The sequence below is a fragment of the Bemisia tabaci genome, chromosome 3 (genome assembly GCF_918797505.1).
Source record: "Bemisia tabaci chromosome 3, PGI_BMITA_v3".
NCBI classification, from domain to species: Eukaryota; Metazoa; Arthropoda; class Insecta; order Hemiptera; family Aleyrodidae; genus Bemisia; species Bemisia tabaci.
The window spans coordinates 61,799,154-61,825,166 of NC_092795.1; the positions used below are offsets into that span (position 1 = coordinate 61,799,154).

Sequence of the window (26,013 nt, forward strand, 5' to 3'; positions counted from 1 at the left end):
TTCGTAGAAAAAAATTCCAGAAATATCTGAAAATAATTTTTAGCTCTACTCATTGGAATCGAGTGCCATTATTACTATTCATTATATTTTGACTTTTGATTTTTTTGCACAATAGATTTTGCGGTGCTTTTCAGTAAAAAAAAATACTATTCTTGGCTGTTCTTCACCAGCTGCTAAAGTATTCATAGCCCTGTTTTCGAGCAGAAAAAAGTAATTTTATTTGTAATACTTAAAGATACCTGATTTTAGATTCCTTGGTTCTACTGAATAGTTGTAGTCCTTCCCTTCTTCATACCACTTTTCACAGGCATCTTTGGCAGTAACTCGACCGGAGGACCACATACTGAAAATATTTTCCCCGTACCTGCTATCTCTATGTGACAGTTTTTCATCTTTAACTAAAATGAGTGCCCATTCTTTGGCATAATCACATAACTGAAAATGTACAAACCAAATAAGTCCCTATTAAATTAAGAAGATGAATATGTATTGAAGAAGGCTGGCTTGAATTCATATATTTTGTCCCTCAAAGAAAGAGTATCGATACAGGCCATTCTAGGGCCTAAGAGCACTGGAGAGTACTTGTAATTTTATTAACTCATACATGTGGGGTAATTGTTATTGAAAAGATGATGAGGATTTACAAGGTTTACTTAAATTTTATTCGTTTAATTTTTGTTAAATTTCCTCAAATCTACGAATTTTTGCTCATCGAAGGTCTATATTCTTCAGAATTTATCACAATTTTATCATTTCCAGTCCTTTTTTAGGTCTGATACTGGCCTTAACATGGGTTTGAAGGCAGATGTAGGCGGAAAATGCGGATTTGTTTTCCATTCGATGCGCCAAACCCTCCTTTTACGCCACAATCGGCCTTCAGACCCATGATTAGGCTAGTAAGAGACCGGAAAAAAAAACTGGAGATGACCATTCCTGCATTATCTATTACATAAAATATAGAACTTCAATGAGCAAATAATCGACGAGTGTAGGAAATTCAGCTGGGCTGGCCCAAAAATGGCCCCTATCGATACTGGTCCTATGTTTAAAATTTGGTAAGTGACAAATCCTTAATCTTGTGTGATTCACAAGAATGTTTATGAATTTGTTATTTAAGGAAATTAACTTATTCATTTTCCAAAGTCTCCAACTGATTCTCTTTCATCTGCCTTGCTTAAAAAATTGAAGAGTATGGAATGTACTTAACATACATAACCATAAGGAATATCAATGTATTGAAACTGTAGATTAACTATTAGTAGAAGTCTCTCCTCTCTCAACTTACATGATAAGTATCAGAAGTGAAAGTATAAGAGTTGTGCCTATATTTTTGCTGTTTCAAGACATAACAAGAAAACTGCCAAGAGGTTTAACAAAGTGATATGCAATCTTAAAAATTCTGGATCTTGCATCTGGCTGTGGATATCATCACTATATTTTTCCCACATGTAGAGCCCCTCATACACTGTTGTAACATATACATTCTACTTGACAGTTGTGGTGAAAATAGACTCTTGCTAGTGGTCCACCTTCGACTGGGCAGTCAGTATGCATGCACATCTAGTTACAATGTACTAATTACATTGAGGCTGTAGCTAATTTGATTTTTTCAAAACCAATAGTGACAGCCCGTTTGCTTTTGGCTGGGTACTGTGTGTAAGCTGGAATAAGTAAGATCTTACCTTTTTGCTTAAAATAAGTTTTGGCACATGATGCTTGCATCTATATTCATTATGGATGTCTAGAGCTTCTTTGGTGAAAGTTTTGGCATCATATTGTTTTAACAGACTTTTTTCATAATCCTCAGAGAATTTTGGAAAACCGCTAAAACAATATTAAATATTATCGGTTAAAATTCGATTCTCTATTAAAAACAATTTAATGAAAAAATCAAGTTACTACATTCTTTTTGTTAATTTTGTCTTAATGTAAATGGGATGATTCAACCTGAATTAGCCTGACTATTTTTTGTTGCCTTTTGTATTTTTCCTTATTGATATTTGAACCAAAAAGGAAGCCTTGAAACTTAAAGCAAAGGCATATGGATTTCCAGTAAGTACATTACAAAAAATATTTCCACAAAATTTCGCGGCAGGAAGTTGCCCAGTTGCTATTGAAGAAATTAATCAGACAAGAGTAGAAATCAGAAAAAATGCAGCGTGGTTGAGCTAATTCTATTAAAAGCTACACAAGTGATGAAACAATTTGTATGAGTAAATTTATGAATTCTGTTTAGATAGTTCCATCAAAATTGGAAAGGAGAGATTTTTTTCGAGTGACAACTTGCAGTTAAACTTCTGATCAGCTTTTGATCAAACTTTACTTCCATTGGAAAACGAGGCATTTTAAATCAAATAAATCAATTATTACTTCAATTTCGTTGAAACTGTTTTCAAATGGAAAATCCAGTAAAATGTAAATTTTCTGGTGATTAAACTCGTCAAAAATTCTGGTGTATTATTTTACTCAAGGCACACTCCTGACAAAAATTCAGATAAGTACCATCCTGATAGAAGTCAAAGGATTTCAGAACACTTTCATGAAGATCTTATGACATTTGTTCCAAGTACGAAAAGTTTTGATGAATATGATCGAGCTCAAGATTATTTTTAATGTGTGTACCAGAACACAGTTATTACCTCTAAAAAATGGAAATCGCTCAAAATTAGAAGAGAGAAGAAAGAGGAGGAAAGACATGGCCTTGAAATCAGACCACAGACAATACTGCTCACTTGATCAGTATTACTCAGTTGATCACGAAAAATACTTACCCAAGCGGAGGGACGTTCTCAGAGAATTGACCCAAAAAATTCCCGGGAGGATCATAATTGGCCACTACAAATATTTGTCCATTTCTACTCCTTGCCACTCCCACTCCCAGCTCAGCACTGGTTAACCAAACTACTTGACTGAAGTGACCTATGGGAAAATTAGAGAACACAGTAAGCTAATTTACAACAGCTAAAAAACCTCCTTTTGTGAATAATTTGATGGGTGGACAGTTGGACACTTTTCGCATTTGATAGTATTGCGTAGATTTTTCTCTCCAGAAATTAGCTCTTTTTAGTGAAAGAGAAAGTAAATTTAGTGGAAAGGCAAAAAATCTAACAGAAACATGACCTGACCTCGGTGACTTAAAAAAAATTCCCACACAAAAACACCAGTTATCTCTCCTCAAATTATCTTCACCCATTTAAAGCAAGCTATTCAGGAGGATGCTTTCTTTTCATACTTGATTTTCTAAATCCTTGTGATGTTTTAAGTGTTTTCGAGAGGAAAGCTGTCAGAATTTATTCATAAAACCAATGTCTTTCCATAGATTGATTATGAATGGCTGGTTTGACTAAACATGTAGGTACCAGTTTACATGCCCTCCTTTGTAAAACTAGCAAATTATTTTTTGAACTCAAACCTAACCACTTTGAATTATGTAATAAGAACAATTGCATCTTTTCCAGGTTTTATGTCCAGCCAGAGGGAGTTTTATATTTTTGCATCTATGCTATTTCCCACATAGTACTTAAACCTAAACGTATTTAAATAGGGGTAATTTTTGTCAATGCATCATTGAAATTATGCTATTGGTGAATGCTTCTTTATGCCTTGAGAGAAAAAAATAAACTTGCCTGATTTTAGAGAGCTGGGCTCTTTTCCAAAAGGATGAAATTTGATTTCTTCATACCAGCTATCGACTGGTTCTTGGCCACATACCGTGTGCCTTGGAGCAGAACTCCAACTGCAGAAGATATTTTGACCATATGCTGAGTTTTGGCGATGCTCTAAAATTCCTTTACTAGCTAGATGTTTCGCCCATTCTTCACTATATTTGCAAAGCTGGTGAAAGAAAAATTATGGCAGTTAGACAGAAAAGTTGACTTCAAGAGACAATTTTACCAATTTCCAACTAATTGCAAGTGTTGAAAAAAAAGTTCAATGTATAGTTGGTTTGAACATATTTCAACAGTGGCCACTGTAAAACATTTTCTCGACAGTTAGTAATTGGACCTCTCGGAGACCAAAATTAAATTTTGTAAAATTAATGTGCAGAAAATATCCCCAAGAAATGAACTTTTCCTTTTTTTGAGGTATTAATGATGATGAGAGAACTGTGAAGTTACCTACTTTTATAATAGACGATTTTCGTGCACTTGATTTGATCCTCATAGATGCTGCTAAAATGTAGAAAATATAACAGGAATTGGTTTGCCGGAAACTGTGACTGCTTTCGAGAAGATTTCTAGTGCTGATTCCGAATGACCTCCATTTTTCTGGATCAGTTTGATTAGCCCCGGCAAAATCGGATCACCCCCCCCCCCCCCCACGGGCTTTTCCATAGGAAATTTAATTATGCAGGAAATCTGTGCAAAATAGAGAGGGCATTTTTGGATCCAGCAGCCAAAAATACACAGGAAATCATATACTGTGTACAGAATTCCCCTCTATTTTCTGATATGAAGATTTTTCCGGTCAAGTCCTCCTTCCGATCACCCATGTGGGTTCGAGGATTTTTTCACATTTTCTACTCCAAATAATCAATCCTTTATGACACTTTAAAGTGTTGAAATTTCATGTCTGTGACCAAAAAAAATGTTCTCTACTACGGCAAAGAAAAATGGACCACGTTAAGCAGAGAGGAACCACTCCACATCAGCTACTGCCAAAGAGCCTCCCAAAATTTGGCCCCTTTTTAGGTATTCGATTCGACCATCGGACCAAGGTTTAAATGGAAGCTTATAGTAACAGAAAACTCAGGAAAAAATTTCAAGATGAGTATAGGAACCGTTTTCGAGTTACGGGGGGGCAAAGGGGTCACAATCTGGCCTAATTTTTTGCTGTTTTCTTGTAGAATTGATGTATCGGCGGGGTTCTTATCGTTGTTTACGCATGTGTAGCACATGGATTCCTACGTGTTTTTACACGTAGAATCGATTTTTAACGTTGCCGAATCGATATATTGATCAGTTAAATCGATTTTGAACGATTTTTTAAGGAAAATCGATGCTATTTCAGGATCGAAATTGTTTATTTTCGATTCATGAATGAATAAATGCACCTGAAATGACTGAAGCACATGTAACCCTATGTATTTTGACACGGAGAATTGATTTTTAACATTGACGAGTCGATTTATCTACAGTTTGTATCGAATTTTTGCGACTTTTTACGGAAAATCGATGACTTAGCGGAATTAAAATCGGGTTTGCTCCATCCGAGATCGGAGATATGTACCCAACATGATTGGAGCACATCGACTCTTACGTATTTTTATACGTGGAATCGATATATAACCTCGATAAGTCGATATATCGATCAATTGTATTGAATTGATGCGATTTTTTGCGGAAAATCGATGGTTTATCGGGATTGAGATCGGTGTCTCTCCGTCCAAGATCGGAGAAATGTACCCTTCATGATTGGAGCACATCAATTCTTACGTAATTCTGCACGTAGAATCAATTTTAAACGTCGACGCGTCGATATATCGATCTGACATACACAACTCTTGCGATTTTTTACGGATATTCGATGGTTCTTTTGGATTGGCATTGGAAAAATCTAACAGACATGACTGGAGCACATCGATTCGTTTGTGATTATTCTCGCAAAATCAATTTTTGAAGTCCACGAGTCGATTTGATCTGTTAGATTTTTCCAATGCCAATCCAAAAGAACCATCGAATATCCGTAAAAAATCGCAAGAGTTGTGTATGTCAGATCGATATATCGACGCGTCGACGTTTAAAATTGATTCTACGTGCAGAATTACGTAAGAATTGATGTGCTCCAATCATGAAGGGTACATTTCTCCGATCTTGGACGGAGAGACACCGATCTCAATCCCGATAAACCATCGATTTTCCGCAAAAAATCGCATCAATTCAATACAATTGATCGATATATCGACTTATCGAGGTTATATATCGATTCCACGTATAAAAATACGTAAGAGTCGATGTGCTCCAATCATGTTGGGTACATATCTCCGATCTCGGATGGAGCAAACCCGATTTTAATTCCGCTAAGTCATCGATTTTCCGTAAAAAGTCGCAAAAATTCGATACAAACTGTAGATAAATCGACTCGTCAATGTTAAAAATCAATTCTCCGTGTCAAAATACATAGGGTTACATGTGCTTCAGTCATTTCAGGTGCATTTATTCATTCATGAATCGAAAATAAACAATTTCGATCCTGAAATAGCATCGATTTTCCTTAAAAAATCGTTCAAAATCGATTTAACTGATCAATATATCGATTCGGCAACGTTAAAAATCGATTCTACGTGTAAAAACACGTAGGAATCCATGTGCTACACATGCGTAAACAACGATAAGAACCCCGCCGATACATCAATTCTACAAGAAAACAGCAAAAAATTAGGCCAGATTGTGACCCCTTTGCCCCCCCGTAACTCGAAAACGGTTCCTATACTCATCTTGAAATTTTTTCCTGAGTTTTCTGTTACTATAAGCTTCCATTTAAACCTTGGTCCGATGGTCGAATCGAATACCTAAAAAGGGGCCAAAATCAGCCTCTTTTTTGGGAGGCTCTTTATTTGGGCAATTTAATTTTTTACGCGGAAACGAACGGTTGTGCGGATTTGTATGCAAATTCCGGTGAATTCCCTGCAAAGCACGAAGCGAATTCCTTAAAATTGTCAAAGGGATTCGTACGAACATTCTCCTGTAAAAAATTAAATTGCCCAGTTAAATTTGGCAATAGCTGATGTGGTTTATGGTTCCTTTCAGGCGGTCCAAATACCGGGTTACCACAGAATTTAGAAAATGAAATTCCTTGACATTTTCCTGATTTCCCTAACACATTTTTGTGAAATTCCCGGACAATTGAAGATGTGACGGATGGTCAAGAAGGCATCATTGAAAATAGCTTTCAGGCAAAATTTCTTGTTCAAAATGTCAAACCCATTCTAGAGAGCAAATGAAGGTGATTTAACAAATTTTCCCTGACATATTTTCGTCATTTTCATCATTTTCCCTGACGTTTCCCAGTTTTCCCTGACTGTGGCAAGCGTGCAAATAACGTTCACTGCGCGTCTTACTTTTTTGTTGAGCTTGAGCGGTGGTACATGATGTTTGGCCCGATATTCATTGTGAGCCTGGAGACAGAGTTTAGCAAATTCGCTGGAGTTGATGGTGTTTATGGTGTTGGTGGTGTTTATGGTGTTGGTGCCGCTGCTGTGGGTGCTGCTCGTGTCCGTGGCCAAGCGGCTGAGACTGCTCGACTTGCTGGATCCGCTACCGCTTCCACTGCCACTGCTCCAACACCTGCTCAGCGGCCGCCTCCCACCCTGCGCAACAATTAACACCAAATCAAAATCACTCTTTCCATGTGTCAACAAGGTGTTTCCTCTTCTCGGCGCACCCAACATTTACATTTTCGTTCTGTCAAAAAGCGAAATTAGGACGCAAAAAGCGGCTTCCCTTAATCAATGCCAAATATGCTAGGTATCCCTAGTGGCAAGAGAGAATTGCTGGTGCCTGAAATTTCCAAAATTTTCTGTTTAAGTGGAAAACTACTGACTGAAAAGAGAATTTGCAGGTGTCTGAAATTTGATGAATTTCGTATTTAAGTGGAAACTACTGAGTGAACTGAACACGAGGATACCCTTGGTTCATGAATTGAACAATTATTGGAGAAGATATGACAAAATTTTCTGATCTGCTAAATACGTGTGTTTAAATGGGAAATTCATCCAGATGACGTCGCACTATACGGTGTATTTTATCACTTTTAAATCTATTTTTAGACTATTTTCCATATCAGAAAATTTGTTTAAAAAATACTGTGAAATCAGCTCTTTAAGCATTTTCAGATGAAGCAATAGGTAAAAAATGTGCATGCAAATTATCCATTAGGACGGAAAGGGCGGCTTAACTCGATCAATGCGAAATGTGCTTGGCATCCCTAGTGGCAAAAGAAAATTTGGTGCCTGAAATTTGCTATATTTCCTGTTCAAGTGGAAAACTACTGACTGAATTGAGCTAGCACGAGAATATCTCTGGTTTCAAAATTGAGCACTTACTGGAGGAGATATGATCATATTATCGAATCTGCTAAAATATATTTGTTTAAACGGGACATGCCGCCAGGTGACGCCACTGTCGGTACATCTCCTCATTTTTAAATCTATGTTCATGCTGTGCGTTTCTTATGTCATACAAAATTTTACAAAATACTGCGAAATCAGCTTTTTACGCTCTTTCAGATGAGACAATAAAAAAATTGCGTACGAATTCTTCATTACCTGTAAAAAAGCAATTTTCAAAAACTCTCGACAAGAATGTAGAAATGTTCGCTGCAGAAAACCCTTACTGGCTATTTTTAAAAGCTAAAAACTCATGGTGTAATTCGTATAAAAACGTCCAAAGAAAATGTCTACTTTTTCACAAGAGTTCAAAAAAAAATCAAACATTTTTGAGGATGAAAACCCACGATTCTTCACGATTTTCGGAAGTATGATGACATCACAACACATAAAGGTCAAGAGGGAGTGAAAAATCCACGATATTTTTTGTGTGTTCCTTGCCGGAACTCTTTCGAAGTAGCAAAACTATTGTGCGCACAGGGCTGGATTAACCGTAGGGGCAAAGTGGGCCTGTGCCCACAGCGGCAAATTTTCGGGGGCGGCAGAAATCGAGAAACAAAAAAACAACAAAAAAAAAAAATGCCGCCCCTGAAAATTTGACCGGAAAAAATAACTTAAATTAGAGAGAAGAGGCCGTCCATAACATTACGTCACTCGCCTGGGGTGGAGGGGGGGGGATCAAGAAATCGGACAAATAGGTGACGTAATTTATGGATGGCCCCAAAGGAAAAGGCAGTCTCGTCAGCAGGAGAAGGGCTGTGTCGTACAGCGGCAAATTTTTGCGACCGCAAGTACTGTTGTATCTTCGCACCACCTCCCTGCGCCGTGCCACCTGGGATTAAAAGCTAAAAAAATTACAGCCTCATTTTTGGACATTTTTAAGTAAAAAATGGGCTAAAATTGCATATTACAGTGGTCAGATTTCCCAAATTTTTCAGGGGGGGGGGGGGGGGGCGGCAAATTTCCGCGTGTCCACAGCGGCAAAATCGTTAATCCAGCCCTGTGTGCGCAACTATTCGCGCTTCCAAGCCGCTCTAATTGCCATCACACTTTTTGAAGGCGAATTCGACATGATGAGAAACACGTGATAAGGCGTGCGTTTCTTTGCCGAGACTGAATGAAAAAAACAAAACTACTGCATGCAACTATTCGCGCTCCCAAGCCACTCAAATAGTCATCACAGTTATTGAAGGCGAACTCGATAGAATTAGGGATACGCAGTAATCAGGAGGTCATTAACGTGTGTTCCTTGCCGGGGCGGAGCGGGAGTGACGAAACTACTGCTCGTAACTGGACTACATTTGAACATATTTCTGCTAAACGGAACTATGTGCATAGGGTTTGAGTGCAACATACTTCCTTTTAGCATAAATACGTCAATTTTCAATTAGGAACTACTCTTTCTGGCTCAGTTAAGAAAGAACGTATGTGCCATTAATTTCATGATGCACATGAGTGTTTCCATGGATGTGACAGGTATTAGCAGCTCTGGTGCTTGCACTAGAGCTGCTATTCCGGACGGTCCCAGCTGGGGAGTATCAACGGACCATGTTACATTGGAGAGACCGCGTGTTGGTTGATGGGAATCGGCGCCATTTTCTGCTGTTTAGGGGGGACTGATTTTATTTTAATTGATATCTTTTTCCTGTGAGCGAATGCTATGTTGTGTAGTGTATTTTTGGAATCATGGTGATACTGTCAATAATTCAAAACGGGTCTGTGCTTTAATCTCGCACTGGAAAAAATGTACTTTACGTTTAAAATTTGAAAATTCAAATCTATAAGTTTTCGCGGTTTTTTCGAAGAATGCCGTGGTTGGAGCTTCCTAGTCATACTACTCGACATCAGCTGATAGCAAACAAAGGTTACCAAGGAAACCGTAAACGCGTACCTAACAACTACCTACCGTCGCCAGAGCCGCTTTCCGACGCGAATGCGTTGGAGCTTCCTGCTTGTTGTAATTCCTTGCTGCAAAATACAGCCCGACTATTCGTGCTCCCCTATCACTCAAAAATAAAAATCGTCGATTTTTATCGAGCAAACGATTTTTGAGAGTCATTCGGCTGATCGGTGGTAATTTGACAATGAACCGGGGCTGATTTAGTGATTTCAATAAAATTTTCTTGTAAGGTCAAAGTAGCGTTTGACCCGGATCAATTGAAAGCTTTCTTGGCGGCAAACTTTCTGGTTATACTACCTAAACAACATTCTAAAAGTTCGACACGGTTTGACAATCGAAAGGAGGAAAATTGCCCCAAAACGCTAAAATGGGATGAAAAATGTGCATTCTTTTTAGAGTTTTTGCATTTTTCAAAAAAAAAGTATCCAATTTTTGCCAAAAGAGCAACCCTGGTAAAAATTGGGGATAGGAGCTGCGTTTCAAAATACCATAGGAGTTCTTATAGCCGACTGAAGAGGGCGATAGAAAATCATATAGCTGGCTGTAGAAAGTGGAAAAAATCATACGGCCGGGCTACACGAAGCGATAAAAAATTAAATAGCCGGGCTATGGTTCCTGTCGCCGGGCTTTACACTTTATCGCCTGGCTGTTGCTTTTTCGCCATCGGCTATAAAAGAAATTGTGTAGAAATTCGTGTGCTTTGGAAATCCTCAAGTTTGTACGGAATCACCATAATATTTATAAAACGCACATTACAATTTCCTTTACTACATATTTGTTTTCATCAATTAAAATGAGAATAACTTACAGAGTGTGCAAACATTTCTAAATCATGAGTTGAACATCGCTGACTCCACGAGATTAAATATCAGAGCCTAACACAAGGCGGAGCGGCGGCGCACTAGCGCCTACAAACCTAACAGGGATACTTCACGCATTGCGCAATGCGTGAAGTATCCCTGTTAGGTTTGTAGGCGCTAATGCGCGTTTCGCGCTGGCTGCCCGCCCGCCACGCCGCGCCGCGCCGCAGCGTACCACGGCGCTTGAAGCAACTATTTCACACCAGAGGTATTGCACAGTATCGTACGAAATTGAAGGCGCTCCAACATATTAGGAATGGCAGGGATCCTTCAAAAGTACGGAGCTTTCCTCGCAAAATAAATCAAGGTACTAGGGCCCAAAAAGAGAGCGGTAGTCCAAAAACTCACTAAGGCCTAGTATCCGTAATTAGTAACGTTTAGCATACACTTTATCGTCAGGCTGTTGCTTAACCGCCATCGGCTATAAAAGGCTATAAGAAATTGTGTTGCCGGCTATAGAAGCTGTTGGAAATCTTAGAGTCGGCTGTAGGTCTATGGTATTTTGGAACAGAGATTCTACTGCCAATTTTGAGCAGGGAAAGGATATTTAGAAATGACATTAGATTTGCTTTAAAACGAGTTGTCGTGCAAGACTCTGCAAAGATTCTACCCAGATGCCACGACACGGAGCCCGAGCCTATTTTCTCAAACTTAATTTTTGCAGTTGCGACTTTAATGAGCATAATGAGAGTAAAGATTGACGAATCCTCGTCTGGATGGTGCCTGGCACTGACCTTATGACGGCTCGGAACGCACCCAACGGAGCAAATTACGTAAAGCGGATTTAACCTCCGCTGAGAAAACGGTAAACGGTTAGACGGGTGAATTGTCGCCGGTTAGCGATGTAACAGATTTTCACTCGAGCGATTCGAATCGGTCGACGCGCGCTCTTTGCGCTTCAATTCGGCGGCAAATGCACGGCCGATCGCGGTCGCGGCATCCGTTTTTCGTTTAAAAACGCTCCGGTCCTGAGTCGCTGAGATCCGAGAAGGAAACTGAATAATTAATTCAATTTGCACTTGCGTCTCTCCACCGCTCGTCGCACCCAAAGCAACTTGTTGACGCCTCTTTGGCCAAGAGCCGTACGGTCGATGGATCGCGCCAAGAACCCAAGTGGCACAGTGTAATAAAAATAATGAAATAAAAATGCGAATTACTGCAATAAAATTGCTATTATTTACCATGAAATTTCAATACTTTAACATCATTTAGTCAATAAATGTAGATTTTAAATGATCAATAAGATGAGCTCTATGTAACAGAGAGGTAGGCAATTTGCAATGCAAAGAAAAATTGCAACTTATTAACAGGGTTCCCAGCCAATTTTGGAAAAAAAATCCCTGACTTTTCCAGGTTTTCCAGGCCGAAATGAAAATTTTTCCAGGCCTTTTTCCGGGGAAAAAACTCAAATAATTTGCCCTAAAAGAGACAGCGCGCGCATTTTTCGGTTTTTGTAAAAACTCCTCTATTTTCATCAATTTTTTATCTGGTTCAGCTTTTTTTTTCTTTTTTATAGGAACCAGGCTAGGATAGTATCATAACACGAATGAAATCACAAAAAAAACTTAAAATGTGTTGGAAAAAAAATTGCCGAAATATAAACGCCTTCTTAAACGATACGTGCATTGGTGAAAGCAAATAATTTTTCAATTTGTTTCATTTACTCATAGTAGTATTGGATTTGAAAAATAAATCCCATCATGGTATTGCTGCTATGCTAAGGAAAAGAGCACTGAACAGATTCTTTTAAAAATAATCCAACCTGCAGTCTTCGTTCTGCAGACTATTAAGAATTATTCTTAAAAAAACTGAGAAATGCATATATATTTTTTTAAATGAGCGTATTGTCCAGGGAAAAAAGGCAGAGTTACAAAAAAAATAACCTCTACCTTAGCATGCAGACATAGTTCTCAGCTAAGCGCAAGATATCCTAGTGAGTGTACTTGAAACTTTTACATTGAAGATTGAGGGTTACCTGATCGAAGAGCATAGGCGTAGCTGGGTCATTTTGCTAGGGGGGGCCTGGCCTCCCACCACCGGGCCCCAGCTCGGGGGGCCTCCCCCGGAAAATTTTTGAAATTTTAACTCTAGCATCTCGAGGCACTTGTGGCGCTAATCTTCCTTCAATTTCTGCCTAAAAATCACCCAGTTTTATGCATTTTAAGGTTCCGGAAAATTTTTGAAATTTTAACTCTACTTGAGCGCATCTCGAGGCACTTGTGGCGCTAATCTTCCTTCAATTCCTGCCTAAAAATCACCCAGTTTTATGCATTTTAAGGTTCCGGAATTTTTTGAAATTTTAACTCTACTTGAGCACATCTCGAGGCACTTGTGGCGCTAATCTTCCTTCAATTTCTGCCTAAAAATCACCCAGTTTTTCACATTTTAAGGTTAAAATACTTTGAAATGGTTGCATTCAACAGGTTTTTCTATTTATAGGCATCCTCTCACGGGCCACGGCGACAGAGACTTACCGTTGAAGAAGGTCTTTGTGCAACATCCAGAATTTCTGGGATGGGGGGGGGGGAGGGGATACTATTTCCAATTCTAGGGGGGGGGGGGGCAGGCCCCCCTGGCCCCCCCTTCCTACGCCTCTGTCGAAGAGGAGTGAAGAGGAGTGGCTAGCTCCTGCGATCTCTTTTTTCATTAGACGCAACCGGTCGCACAAGATGCCCCCATCATTATGGCTGACCTGCAGGGGGAGCCCATAGAGTACATAGAGTCTTAATGTAAGTGGGAGAGCTGGCGCCACTTTTAAGCATTTTCCATGTCCCGAATTTCGAGACTCCTGTGTGACGCCGAGTCACTTTTTCGATACATAATCGATTGTTTGCGATACACGGGTACCCGGCCATCCGATGACAACAACAACAACAACAACAACAGAGGAGATAGGGATTACCACGTATTCCACACCGCCATTTTGGATCGAAAATGTATCGAAAAAGCGACCCGAACTCGGCGCACACCGGGCTCGGAATTCGTCGAGCAGAACATGGCGCCAGCTCTCCCATTTACATTACGACTCTATGTACTCTATATGGGGGAGCCACCGAACACTTCCGAGTAGTTCCGATTCGTTCCGAATGCCGATAAAGAGGATGAGTTGGCGGAAAATTCAAAATACAACGAAGGGATTGCAATTTCAATTTTAATTCTTTTATTTTTATTTGTTTACTTATTAAATTTTTTTTCTCAGTACTTGAAAAAATTCCAGACTTTTGGAGCAAATTCCCTGACTTTTCCATGTTTTCCAGGCCCTTTTTTCCCCCCCTGACTTTTCCAGATTTTCCAGATGGCTGGGAACCCTGAATTTATGCCGTGAGCCCTGTAATGCGCATACACTTATGGGTCTCAGGACTCATGTCTTAATGCACATAGTTCCGTTTGGTAGAAATACGTTCATTTTGTCATTCCCTGGCGAATCCTACTTTTTCCCTGTCTTAGACAGCGGACCGCAGTCTTCAATAATCGGCCGTTTCAATCAATAGGATCGCTATATTTTTTCTTAGTCTTCTTTATCTTTAACTTTGTCGATCAATTGCAATGATCAGGCCATTGCCGGTCATATTTCTATGAAAAATCGAATTCCTTGATCAATTTTCCAACCTTGAAACGAGCTTACGTCCCTCCATCAAAGGATCGACGAATCAAGACATTATCACGCATCAAATCGTCGCTCCTCCGACGAAAAGACACATCTCAATTTCCACGTGAGCTTTATTTTCCATACAAATCCATGCTTCCAAGACTCATGCGGAAATTGTTATACGCCCATACGTCAAAGGAGCGACGAAATGACGGTCGACGTCTATGACGATCTGGCAAGGCGGGAGCCCAGGATGCTGCGTACGAGATGAGGATGAGATGAATGGCTATAGGTGAAAGAATCTCTTCATCGAGGCGGTCATCGCATCGTGCATTCGAGCATTCGTGTCGGCGCAATTGCCCTTTCGGGGAAATGCATCCTGATCATCTTGATTGAGACGCATCGGACGCTCGGGTCCGAGAGGATTTTACAAAGCACAATCCAGGCAACATGACATTAGCACATTAAATCCAAGTCTTAGTGTCTAATTCTGTCGTGCTAAGGAAGAACGGCGTATGCGCCTTCAGATGTTGCCAAGTTTCTTTTGACAAAAACCGGATTCACTGGAAAAAAACACAGTGGATCTAGAGTCCAGACTCTTAAAAACATCGACAAGAAAAAGTCCTCTTGATTCAATCAGAATCCAGCTTAAATTAAGAATCAAGCCTCTTAATTTAAGCGGATTTAGTTTTGATTCAAGCTTAAATCTGATTGAATCAAAAGTATTTTTTCTTGTCAATGTTTTCAAGAGTCTGGACTCTAGATCCAATGTGGTTTTTTTCCAGTGTTGGCTCAGTTGCGATGGTCACAGAATCATGTTTTGATGCTTGATTATTGCGGTTCACCTAAAATTAATAAGATCGGTCTAAGCAGCAACTTTCTACGTTCAATATTAACCGAGGTATCATCCTTTAAAAAGTCCGGTTTTTGACGTCATCCATCGCGGTAGTGACACCTTTGGTTTCTTCCACCTCGCTTTTATCAGTCAGTGATGCACTGCTTACTCAGCATGATACTTGGATGAAAGCAAGGTGAATAAAACCAAGGGTGTCACCACCGCGATGGATGACATCAAAAACCAGACTTTTCAAAGGGCGATATCTCGGTTAATATTGAACGTAGCAAGTTGCTGTTTGGACGGATCTTATTATTTTTAGCTGATCTACTACAAGGATCATGCATAAAACCACGATTTTGTGACCAACGCGACTGACCTATTTACCGCGAAATACAGAATATTTTCCCCCGAAATTTTCAGACGATTTTGCACGCACTTTAATCTAAATATCGGTAATTTTAAAAGAAAAATATGCATGGATGTCGTAAAAAATACAATCTTTAAAAATGGAAACTTGGCACCTCTCGAATTTTAATGCGGAGTTCTTCCTTAGCACGGCAGAATTCAAGCCGAGTCGATTACAATCAAGAGCTGCCTTGAAGGAGGAGTGGATTCTAGATTTTTCCTATGTGATTTATGTTGTTTTTGAGTCATTTAAACACTTGAATTCATATGTGATGCACCCGTGGCAAGGGTTCGTGACGACCCACACCTACGCAAAAGAGGGAGGCACGCTTGTAATGAAAAAATTTTTCGGGGGGGGGGGGGGGTGGAGGTAAGTGACATCTAGGACAAAGGGAGAAGGAGAAGTCAAAGGTCGGGAAAAATGGGTTCTGTAATTCATGGACGAAATCGCACTACTTTTCAGCAAAAAAAGGAAAGTTGTGAAAAGTGAGAGATGAATTAATCCGGGAAATCCAGGTACCAGCTCATTAATTATTGTAATAATTGGACTATTTCTATCAAACGGAACTATGTGCATTATGACGTGAGCCCTGTTATGGACATATTCGTATGGGTCTCAGGGCTAATGTCTTAACGCACATAGTTCCGTTTGATAGAAATACATCCAATTAGTTTTCAGTTCAATGAAGACATTTTCTTTTGTGTGCTTGCACTGACCTTTCACCTGGGAAACCCGAAATGTAGGGATATTTTGGAAATCGAAGCCACTCTTTTGTTTTCGAGAAGAACGAGGAAAAAGTTGGAGACCTCGAAGGCTCGGAACTTTCGGTACTTTGGTCAGTCGAAGTCGCGCAGCCGTAGGGGTTGAGCTTGAGCTCAACCCCTAGGAGGATAATCTAATCGGAAGTATATTTTATCGGAAATATATTCATCTCGGGACCGCGTGTGATAGTCGTGTGCTTCAAGTGTATTACCATCAGTGTAGTTTCGTATTCGGTACTTTAGTTTCGTGTTCGGTACTTTAGTTTCGTGCTCGGTACTTTAGTTTCGTGTTCGGTACTTTATTTTCGTGTTCGGTACTTTATTTTCGTGTTCGGTAATTTATTTTCGTGTTCGGTACTTTATTATTAAAATTTTTCTCTGTGAATTATTCCGTGAATATAGAAGGTGCAGTGAATAGTTGAGCAGCCTTACTTTCCGAAGTTTCTATCCGCCGAAAGTTTTCGTCAGCGAGCCTCTAGTTTTTCTGTCCAGTGTAATAGTTTGCCGTGTTTTACAATAAGTGGAAGTAGTATTTGTCACTCGTGTCGGTTGTCATCGTGCGAATTTTAGGTAGTGTCTTTTCATCGATATTTCTGTGAAATTTGATTTGAGGATATAGTTTCGGAAGTCATTTTGCTCACGTATATTCCTCAGCGTTGATTCGGTAAGTCGCTTGATGTCATCAACAAAATGTTTTTTTTTTTTTTTTTTTTTTTTTTTTTTTTTTTTTTTTTTTTTTTTTTTTTTCATTTTTTCTTCTTTTACGAGAGAAGTGTGGTACATTTAATATCGATGACTTAAGTGTGAAACCACGTATTTTCAGTAAAATTTATGCTACCATTTTATTTTTTCGAGGAAAATCAAGTCGACGGTTGGGCTTGATATCTTCACAGAACACTGGAAAAAAACCACATTGCATTTAGAGTCCAGACTCTTGAAAACATTGACAAGAAAAAATACTCTTGATTCAATCGGATTTTTGCTTGAATCAAAACGAAATCCGCTTAAATTAAGAGGCTTGGTTTTTAATTTAAGTTAGATTCTGACTGAATCAAGAGTACTTTTTCTTGTTGATGTTTTTTTAAGAGTCTGGACTCTAGATCCAATGTGTTTTTTTTCCCCGTGAATATTTTGCTAAAAGAGAGGAAAAATCGAGGTAGTTTTCAAGGAATAAGTTGACTAGTTTTACCAAGAAAAAATAAAGTGTAACAGGAGGTCCGGGACGTCGCAGACGGAGATAGGTGGTTTCGCACTTCGGCCATCGATATATAATTTGAGAATCCCTGTGGGCGATAATCTTTTGATTTTCTCGAGATTTTATTCACAATCAGTGGAGTTATCGAGGTATTCAGCGTATTGAAATGTGTTGCAATTTTTTGCATTTGCGAAGTACCTAACGTCTTCATAAATCGATGGCCAAAGTGGAAAATCATTCATTTCTATTGTGGTGTCATAAAATTTCCACCTTTATTTTATTTTTTCGAAGAGAAACAAGCAAACTTCATAGCTTGAAATTTATACAAAGTATTCTGCAAACATTGAAAAAAAATCACGGAAGTTTTAAAGAAATTAGGCAGACCAGTTCCCCCGAGAAAAAATGAAGTATGACAGAAAATCTGTTGAGTAGCAGACGGAAACGCGTGTTTCTACACTTAAGGTGATTCGATGGACGCGATACTTTGTGTCAGAACCGCATGCGATATATCGCATCGATTGGTTCCATTTTTTCAGCTACTCGTCATTTTTCTCCAATTTTGAGATTGCGATTCTGTTGTCAAGAGACTAAAGCACTCACTTACCAATTTTAACAAAGAAATTCAACGTACTAAAGGCGTGGTTTTTTTAAAGAGAAAACATCGCATTCGATACTGATATCGAAACTGCACTTGAATGCGATATTTTCTCTCTAAAAAAACCACGCCTTTATTACGTTGAATTTCTTTGTTAAAATTGGTAAGCGAGTGCTTTAGTCTCCTGACAACAGAATTGCGATCTCAAAATTGGAGAGGAATGACGAGTAGATGAAAAAATGAAACCAATAGATGCGATATATCGCAAGCCTTTCTGACACTAAATATGGCGTCCATCAAATCTCCTTAAGTCGTCGATATGAAAATGTTTAATCGTTGAAAATTGATTATTATTGAATACATTATGTGAGAAAAAAAGCAGTTTTATTCCACTATTTTTCAACATTATTTCAACTTATTTGTTAAGCTGTTCCATATACTAGACAATGTGCAACAATGCGTTACGTTGAATTTATCTCTAAAAGGGTTTAATTTTTTTCTTTACAGCCAACATTCGAGAAGGGGATGAACGAGGATGGAAATCTTCACCCTCCGCATCAGAGCTGTTCCTGACCTTGCAGATCATCGCTTCTTCACGGTAAGATCTCTCAAGCTTCCTCCTATTTCGAAAATTAAGGTGATTCGATGAACGCCATATTTTGTGACAGAACGGCATGCGATATATAGCATCGATTAGTTCCATTTTTCCGGCGACTCGTCATTTTTCTCGAATTTTGATATCGCAATTCTATTGTCAGGAGACTAAATAATTCACTTACCGATTTTGATGAACAAATTCAAAGTATTAAAGGCGTGAGGAAAATAGAGGAAAAATACTGCATTCGAATGAAATATTTTGTCTCATAAAAAAAACCCACGACTTCATTACGTTGAATTTCATTGTTAAAATTGGTAAGCGAGTGCTCTAGTCTCCTGACAACAGAATTCAGATCTCAAAATTCGAGAAAAATGACGAGTAGCTGAAAAAATGAAACTAATCGACGCGATATTTCGCATGTCGTTCTGGCACAAAATATGGCGTTCATCGAATCACCTCAACTTCTAATGAATCGGTTACCGTCAATAATTTCAATTTTTGAAATGGGCTGCTAAAATATTTGAGGGGCTTGGAGGACAAGGCGCATAAAAGCAGTTTTGGAAAAAGTTCAGATTTTAATGATTTCAAGTAAAACTAGTCTTAGTGCATACTTTGTGAAAAATTCCCTCTCAAATTTCAATTTTTAAGCTTCAAAAAGTCAGTTTGAATTTTCTTTCCGCCATAAGGATCCATGTAATTTCAAAACTTCAAACACATATTTCTCGAGGTAGCAAAAACTGCACTTACGCGCTTTGTCCTACAAGCCCCTCATTCTTCCTCAACGCTGATCATCGCCGCTGTCATCATTCGGGCGATTTTAGGTAGAATCAACTTAACTACATTTCGTCGCTCCTCTGACGTAAGGGCGTAACTTGATTTCTACGTGACCCCTGTGCTCCGTATAACTCTATGCTTTCTAAGGCTCATGCAATAATCTAGATACGCCCTTACGTCAGAGGAGCGACGATTTGACGGTGCTTAGTTTTTCCTGAAGTTCTGTTTCTGTAATACTGCAGAACTACGGAACATAATGCCTTGAAACTGTCTTATTTTTCCAAGATTCTGCAGAGTAAACTATTCACTGAATTCGCTACGACAGGATTCAGCTTCATTTTTTGTCATTTCCCGGACGAAGAAACGTAACTCCATTCCAAGGTTGTCAAATTGATTCAAAGAATTCAATTTTTCACAAACACGAGAAAGCGAAATCTTTATCCAAAATTTATTTTCGTTTTTCATGAGATCAGCGGAAAAATCAGTGAAATGTACAATTAATACCTAACATTTTCCTTTACAAATTCAAATTTACGAGGCGAAATCTGGCAACAATGAAATGGACCACATTTTGCAAAAAGGAACCACTATTTCTGGCTCATTTTAGAAACAACGCATATGCCATCGGTTTCCCTGTGCAAAACGGTGGTTCTATGGAAGAGTCAGAAATAGTGGTTCCTTATTGCAAAATGTAATCCAAATGTAGTTATGTTCTTTCGTGGGAGGTAACGACGAATTGAGGGAGGAAAATAGATTAAAAAGCCTCCCAATGAGTGGCCCCGTTTCGTCGCTCCTCTGACGAAAGGGCGAATCTCAATTTCCTCGTGAGCCCTGGGTCACATTCAAATCCATGCTTTCTGCGGTTCATGTGAAAAGTGAGATACGTCCTTATGTCAGAGGAGCGACCTTTTTTGAAACCCGGGGATTTCATTCGTACGTGACCGAAATGAAACCTTATGATGAGACAAGCCTCCGGTAAAAATTTTAGCTTGAGGATACGTTTGGTTTTGGACAGTGGCGTGGCGTGAATTGCGATGTATCTATTCTCATGCCATTTAAAGCTATGGTAAAGAATCGATTATTAAGGTGTTCGCTGCGAACACCCTGTCTATCGATCCTTTTTCATAGGTTTAAATGGCATGACAATCGATATATCGCAATTCACGCCACGCCATTGGTTTTGGAGCTACAGCGTTGCAAAGTTTGCATGTTTGAGTCTTAAAAATCTTCATATTTTTGAAGAATTTCTTCCAAAAGCCAATTTCAAAGTAATGTAAGTAACAAGTAATGTAAGTTTCAAGTAAACATGACGCGTAACTGAAAAATTATAAGAAAATCCGTAGTAAAAGTTTCAAATTGTGGATGAGCCGTTAATAGCAGTACAACGTTGCAAAAATTACATTCTTGCCCTTTAAAAATACCCATTTTTTATAGTTTTGTATTTTGTAGCAGTATTTGAGACATAAAATATACAATTAGAGATACTCGCAGACTCATAGTAAAATTTATAACAGTATACGATAATTTTAGGCAATGCAGCGTTGCAAAGTTTAGACGTATAGCATAGATTTAATCAGTATACGATAATTTTGGGCAATACAGCGTTGCAAAGTTTACATCTTTCATCTATGAAAATGTCTACTTTTTCTTGTTATTGTATTGGAGACAAGATACAATATGAGTTAATGGTTAATAGTGTGAAGCGAAATGTGGAGGCTTTATGTTGATCCTGGGTGACAATTGCATTAAAATAACATCGTTGCAAATTTTATCTGCTTTTCTTTTAACATTCGATTGTATAAAATTAGTTAAAAATAAGGATTCTTCCAATAGTTATTTTACTTTAAAATGTAATTCCAGAGGATTTTTGGAATACAATGGATGATTCAGCATCAGCGTTGCTTTCAAGATCTGAAATATTCTGCCTAGACTTAGTTGCAAATTCAACCTTTTTTAGGTGTAATGAAGAAACTAACATAGAATATGGAGGCGTTTGGGTTTTTTTAAGTAGAAATAAATCTTGATACAGACGATACATTCATTATGCCTTAAAAAACTGAGTATGTTGAACGTAAGAATGGAAGATTTTGAAAATATTAAAGAAATAAAATAATAAAAAAAAAAAAAAATGCAAAGTAAATTTAATGAACGAAAAATAATAAATACACCAACAAAACAATAAAATATAATTTAAAACCTAAATAGAATATTTAAATCACTGTTGCGTTAATGTATAAAAAACCCAGACGCCTCCTTAAGAAAGAATTTTAAAATTATTTAAATATGACTTTTGGAGGGTGAAAGTTTAAAATTGGCATCATGTTGAGGCGTTTTCTATAGATTTGAAGGCAAGACAGGACTGATACTGAAGCATCACATGAATAAAATATTTTGAAGGAAGAAGATAAAAAACTATAAAAAATACAAAAATAAAAAAAATGAAAAATAATGTACGGTAGAAAGTCATATAAAATTGAAAGAAAAAAATGTCAATGTAAATAAAAAAATAAGCAAAATCAAAGAACTACTGGAAGCATCTTTATTTTAAAATCGTCTATTATTTATGCTTGGAGAGAATTGTGAATAAACTTGGGGAAAGTATTATTGCAAAAACCAATTGTCACTTGGAACAGACATCAGACCTTGATATTTTGGCTTGATATGAGGGATGATACCCATTGATTTTATCTTAAACTGGAAAAAAAATGTTGAAAAAAATCATATTTCGTTGAGTTCAAAATTGTAAGCTTGGCAACGCTGTATCACTACAAATCAATCTTACATCTGCAGATAACGTAAATGGTTTATTTCATAAAAAAAAAAAAAAAAAAAAAAAAAACAAACAAACAAACAAACACTGAACTTAAAAATAAAAACATTTTTAAAGCTTATATACATAAACTTTGCAACGCTGTATCGTTAAATCTATACTTACACTCGCGGTAAAACTTTTACACAAGACTAATCTTATCATAGAATTTCAGCTAAACCACATTATCATACCTTTAGGTGGTCAATAAGTTCGTTTTTTAATTCAAAAACGGAACAAAATGAGCATTTTTATAGGTCTGTGATGTCAAGTTTGCAACGTTGTATCAACAGAATTAACAGCATTAACGTAGAAAAATTATTTATTATTAACGTATTTTTTTAGAAAAATGTACACTGACTGTTGATAAAATGTCTTAAAATATCATGAAACATCCAATGACAGTTGTTTACAGAAAGTAAGATACTTGATAATACGATAATCTTTAAAGCTTAAATATGGAAACTTGTCAACGCTGTATTTCTAAAACCAGACGTATCCTCAAGCTAAGATTTTTACTGGAGACATGGGTCATCATAGAGCAAAGTAACAATATGTAACAATTTTGGATGATTATTCATGAATTTCCAGAGTGCCTCGTGTCTTTGGAAGAATTTTTGACGAGCCGGGGTCTAAAAGTGCGTCGTGGTGGAAATTAACTGTTAAACCTTGTTAGGTTATCGACTGCTTTACTTCCTTCTTGCCTTCAATCTGGTGAAGATTGAGCAGAGAGCGCCGAGAGCGGTCTGAGTCAACGTTACTTAATTTGAACTAAATTTTGCAATTCGGAGCTACAATTTCTGGCTCATCTATAAAAACACTTATGTGCATATGATACTATGGGTACTTACGTTGTTTCTAAACTTGAGACACAAATTTTAGTGCTCAATTGCAAAATGCAGTCCATTTGTGTGTGGATCTGTGTAAAAAGAGCTTCTCCTCCGGGAGAAAATTGTTCTTAACTTTTTGCGAACACATGAACAACATTTTTCTACAACCTAGGAATTTTTGTCTTCAAGCTTCACGACAGTTTTTGAGATTTAGGATCAAATTTCCTGAGTAAAGGAATTTTGTCCCCAGAAAGATAGGTCTCCTCTTACAGATCTGGTCACTAGTAAAAGGGGCCCGGCATATTGTTATGAAAGGTAGCTTCCACATGAATAATAAGTTTTCCTCCGCTCCAATAGCCTCCAGACTCATTTGGACCACATTTTGCAATTGGGAACTATAATTTCTGACTCAGTTTAGAAATAACTTATGAGCCATTAGTTTCCCGATGCACAAAAGTGTTTTTAAAGATGAGCCAGAAATTTTAGTTCCTAATTGCAAAATGTAGTCCATTTAACCCTCGTCTGTCACATATAAGTAGAACTGACCAGACGTTTAAATGTAAAACTTGTCTCCCGTACGAAGGAATGTAACTCCATTCCAAGGTCACCAAATTGACTCAAACAATTAATTTATTTTACAAAGTTATGCCTGTGCAATTTTCAGGCACAACTTTGTAAAACAAATTAATGAAAATGTGCCTGTGTAATTTTTATTTTAATTTTGCATGAAATCTCGGGGAAAATTATCAATGAAATTTCCAGTTAGCAAAGTTCAAGATCCTCCTACTTAATATGCAATTTGCGAGGGGATATTTGGCAACATTGAAATGAAGTTACGTTCTTTCATGCGGGAAACGATGAGCTCTCTTAAGTTTAGTTTTGCTGTGCCGAGGCAAGTGAACCACCAAAACTTTCATTATTGCTATACTAGAGGTTGTTTTGCAAAACGAAAAAAATTCCGCCTGAGGTTACTGTTTTACGACTAATATTTATAATCCGTCTTGGTCAATTTTGCTCTTTCAATGACAATTTGTATTGAAAGTGTTGATTTACAACATTATAGTAGTAGTTTTTGTGTATTTTTTGGTTTGTTGGGTAGCCAGTGCTATGGGTTAAAATAAACTGTTAACTCACGTTAACTTGAAATTCAGGAACTTAATAGTCGAAGCTTTTCGGCCTCAGCCGTCGTCAGGACTTAGCAAAAAACACAGTTTGAGACGATAAATGATTAATTTTGATTAATATCAGTTCATACATATGATGAACGAGTGTGTTTCGGTGTAGTTGTGTTTCATTGAGTTTCTTATTGATTCAACGTTATTTCTACCGGAATAAATGATGAAAAATGGACGGCTCGTGCAGTGGCGTGGCGCGCTTTGCGATATATCGGTTTATCGGCCATTTAAACCTATGGAAAAGGATCGATAAACAGGGTGTTCGTAGCGGGTTTTTTTACCATGGATTTAAATGGCATAACAATCGATATATCGCAATTCACGCCACGCCACTGGGATCGCAAGTTCTTCTGTCCTCAGGAATTTTGTCTAGGAATGAGATTCTTGATTATAAATAAGATGTTCAACATTTTTCTAATGCTCACCATTTTGAGACTTTTCCTAACTTCGAATGAAGTGACCGAATCACTTCCTTCGTCAATTCTCTGTCTCGGTGACGGAGTGTGCGTTTGTCTTCTGAAGCACTGTTAGAAGTCTATTACTGGCTACTAGATTCCCTGGGGATCAAATAGACTATATTCTACGATAAAAAAACTACTATTTACGGCTCATTCGTGAAAGTACCTCTTCGTATAGGGTAAAATCAAAGTTTGAAAAGAGGGAGAAGAATAGAAAGAGGAGGAAGAAGAAGATAAGAGGAAGAAGATAAGAGAAAGAACAGGAAGAAAAGAGAGGAGAGAAAAGAAGAGACATGGGAGAAGAGGAAGAGAAGAATAGAGAGAACATAATAAAAGAGAATAAAACAGTGAAAGCACACAGTAAAACAGTGAGAGGGAAATTGAGAAGGAAATTGAGAAGGAAAGCGCGAGATGGAAAGCGAGAAGGAAATTGAGAGGGAAAGCGAGAAGGAAAGCGAGAAGGAAAGCGAGAAGGAAATTGAGAAGGAAATTGAGAAGGAAAGCGAGAAGGAAAGCGAGAAGGATAGTAGTGAAGGAAAGCGAGAAGGAAAGCGAGAAGAAAAGCAAGAGGAAAAGCGAGAAGAAAAGTGAGAAGAAAATCGAGAGGAAAAGCGAGAGGAAACGTGAGAAGAGAGAGAAAAGGGTCTGGTGCCGGAGCCTCCTCGTGGTGGACCTGGAGCGGGTCTCTGACCCGTGCCAAACGCCGGCAAACCTGTTGTGATTCTGCACCCTCCCTCGCCTCTGGTTGTTAGCCCATATCTCTTCACACATCGTAACGAGCTATGTAGGATCAAGCGCATCCTTGGTACGTTATTACCTTGGTTGTTAGCCCATATCCCTAATACGCTCGGGCATGGATCAACCACTTCCTCGGTGCCCTGCTTCGCGCGCAGCAGGGCTGTTACACCTTGGATGTTAGGCCATATCCATTGCAGCCTTGGATCAAGCGGAACCTCGGGGCCCTGCTTCGGCAGGGCTGTTTACACCTTGGTTGTTAGTCCATATCCCTGGCTTACGGAAGAGATCAAGCGGAACCTTAGGAACATGAGGGGAACGATGATCTTCAGAAGACCACTGATAGTAGTTAGGCCATATCCTTGAACCGCGAGGTGCAAGGA

The 26,013-nt window shown here is 38.3% G+C and overlaps 1 protein-coding gene and 1 long non-coding RNA gene across 5 annotated transcripts in view; one reads left to right on the top strand and one right to left on the bottom strand.

The window, feature by feature from the left end:
- LOC109034480 (uncharacterized) overlaps positions 1-26,013 on the bottom strand; it is an 84,320-nt gene that overhangs the window by 1,637 nt on the left and 56,670 nt on the right. For all 4 annotated transcript variants that reach the window (XM_019047665.2, XM_019047666.2, XM_019047663.2 and 1 more), the window contains 5 exons: positions 7,061-7,309; positions 3,627-3,834; positions 2,772-2,919; positions 1,683-1,824; positions 240-435 (listed from right to left, as the gene is read on the bottom strand). In XM_019047665.2, the coding sequence (XP_018903210.2) occupies positions 240-435; positions 1,683-1,824; positions 2,772-2,919; positions 3,627-3,834; positions 7,061-7,309 (943 nt within the window). The remainder of the gene's footprint in view (positions 1-239; positions 436-1,682; positions 1,825-2,771; positions 2,920-3,626; positions 3,835-7,060; positions 7,310-26,013) is intronic.
- On the top strand, positions 13,438-23,216 carry LOC140224340 (uncharacterized). Its single transcript, XR_011899638.1, has 2 exons — positions 13,438-17,125; positions 18,759-23,216. It is a non-coding gene; the product is annotated as an uncharacterized lncRNA (long non-coding RNA).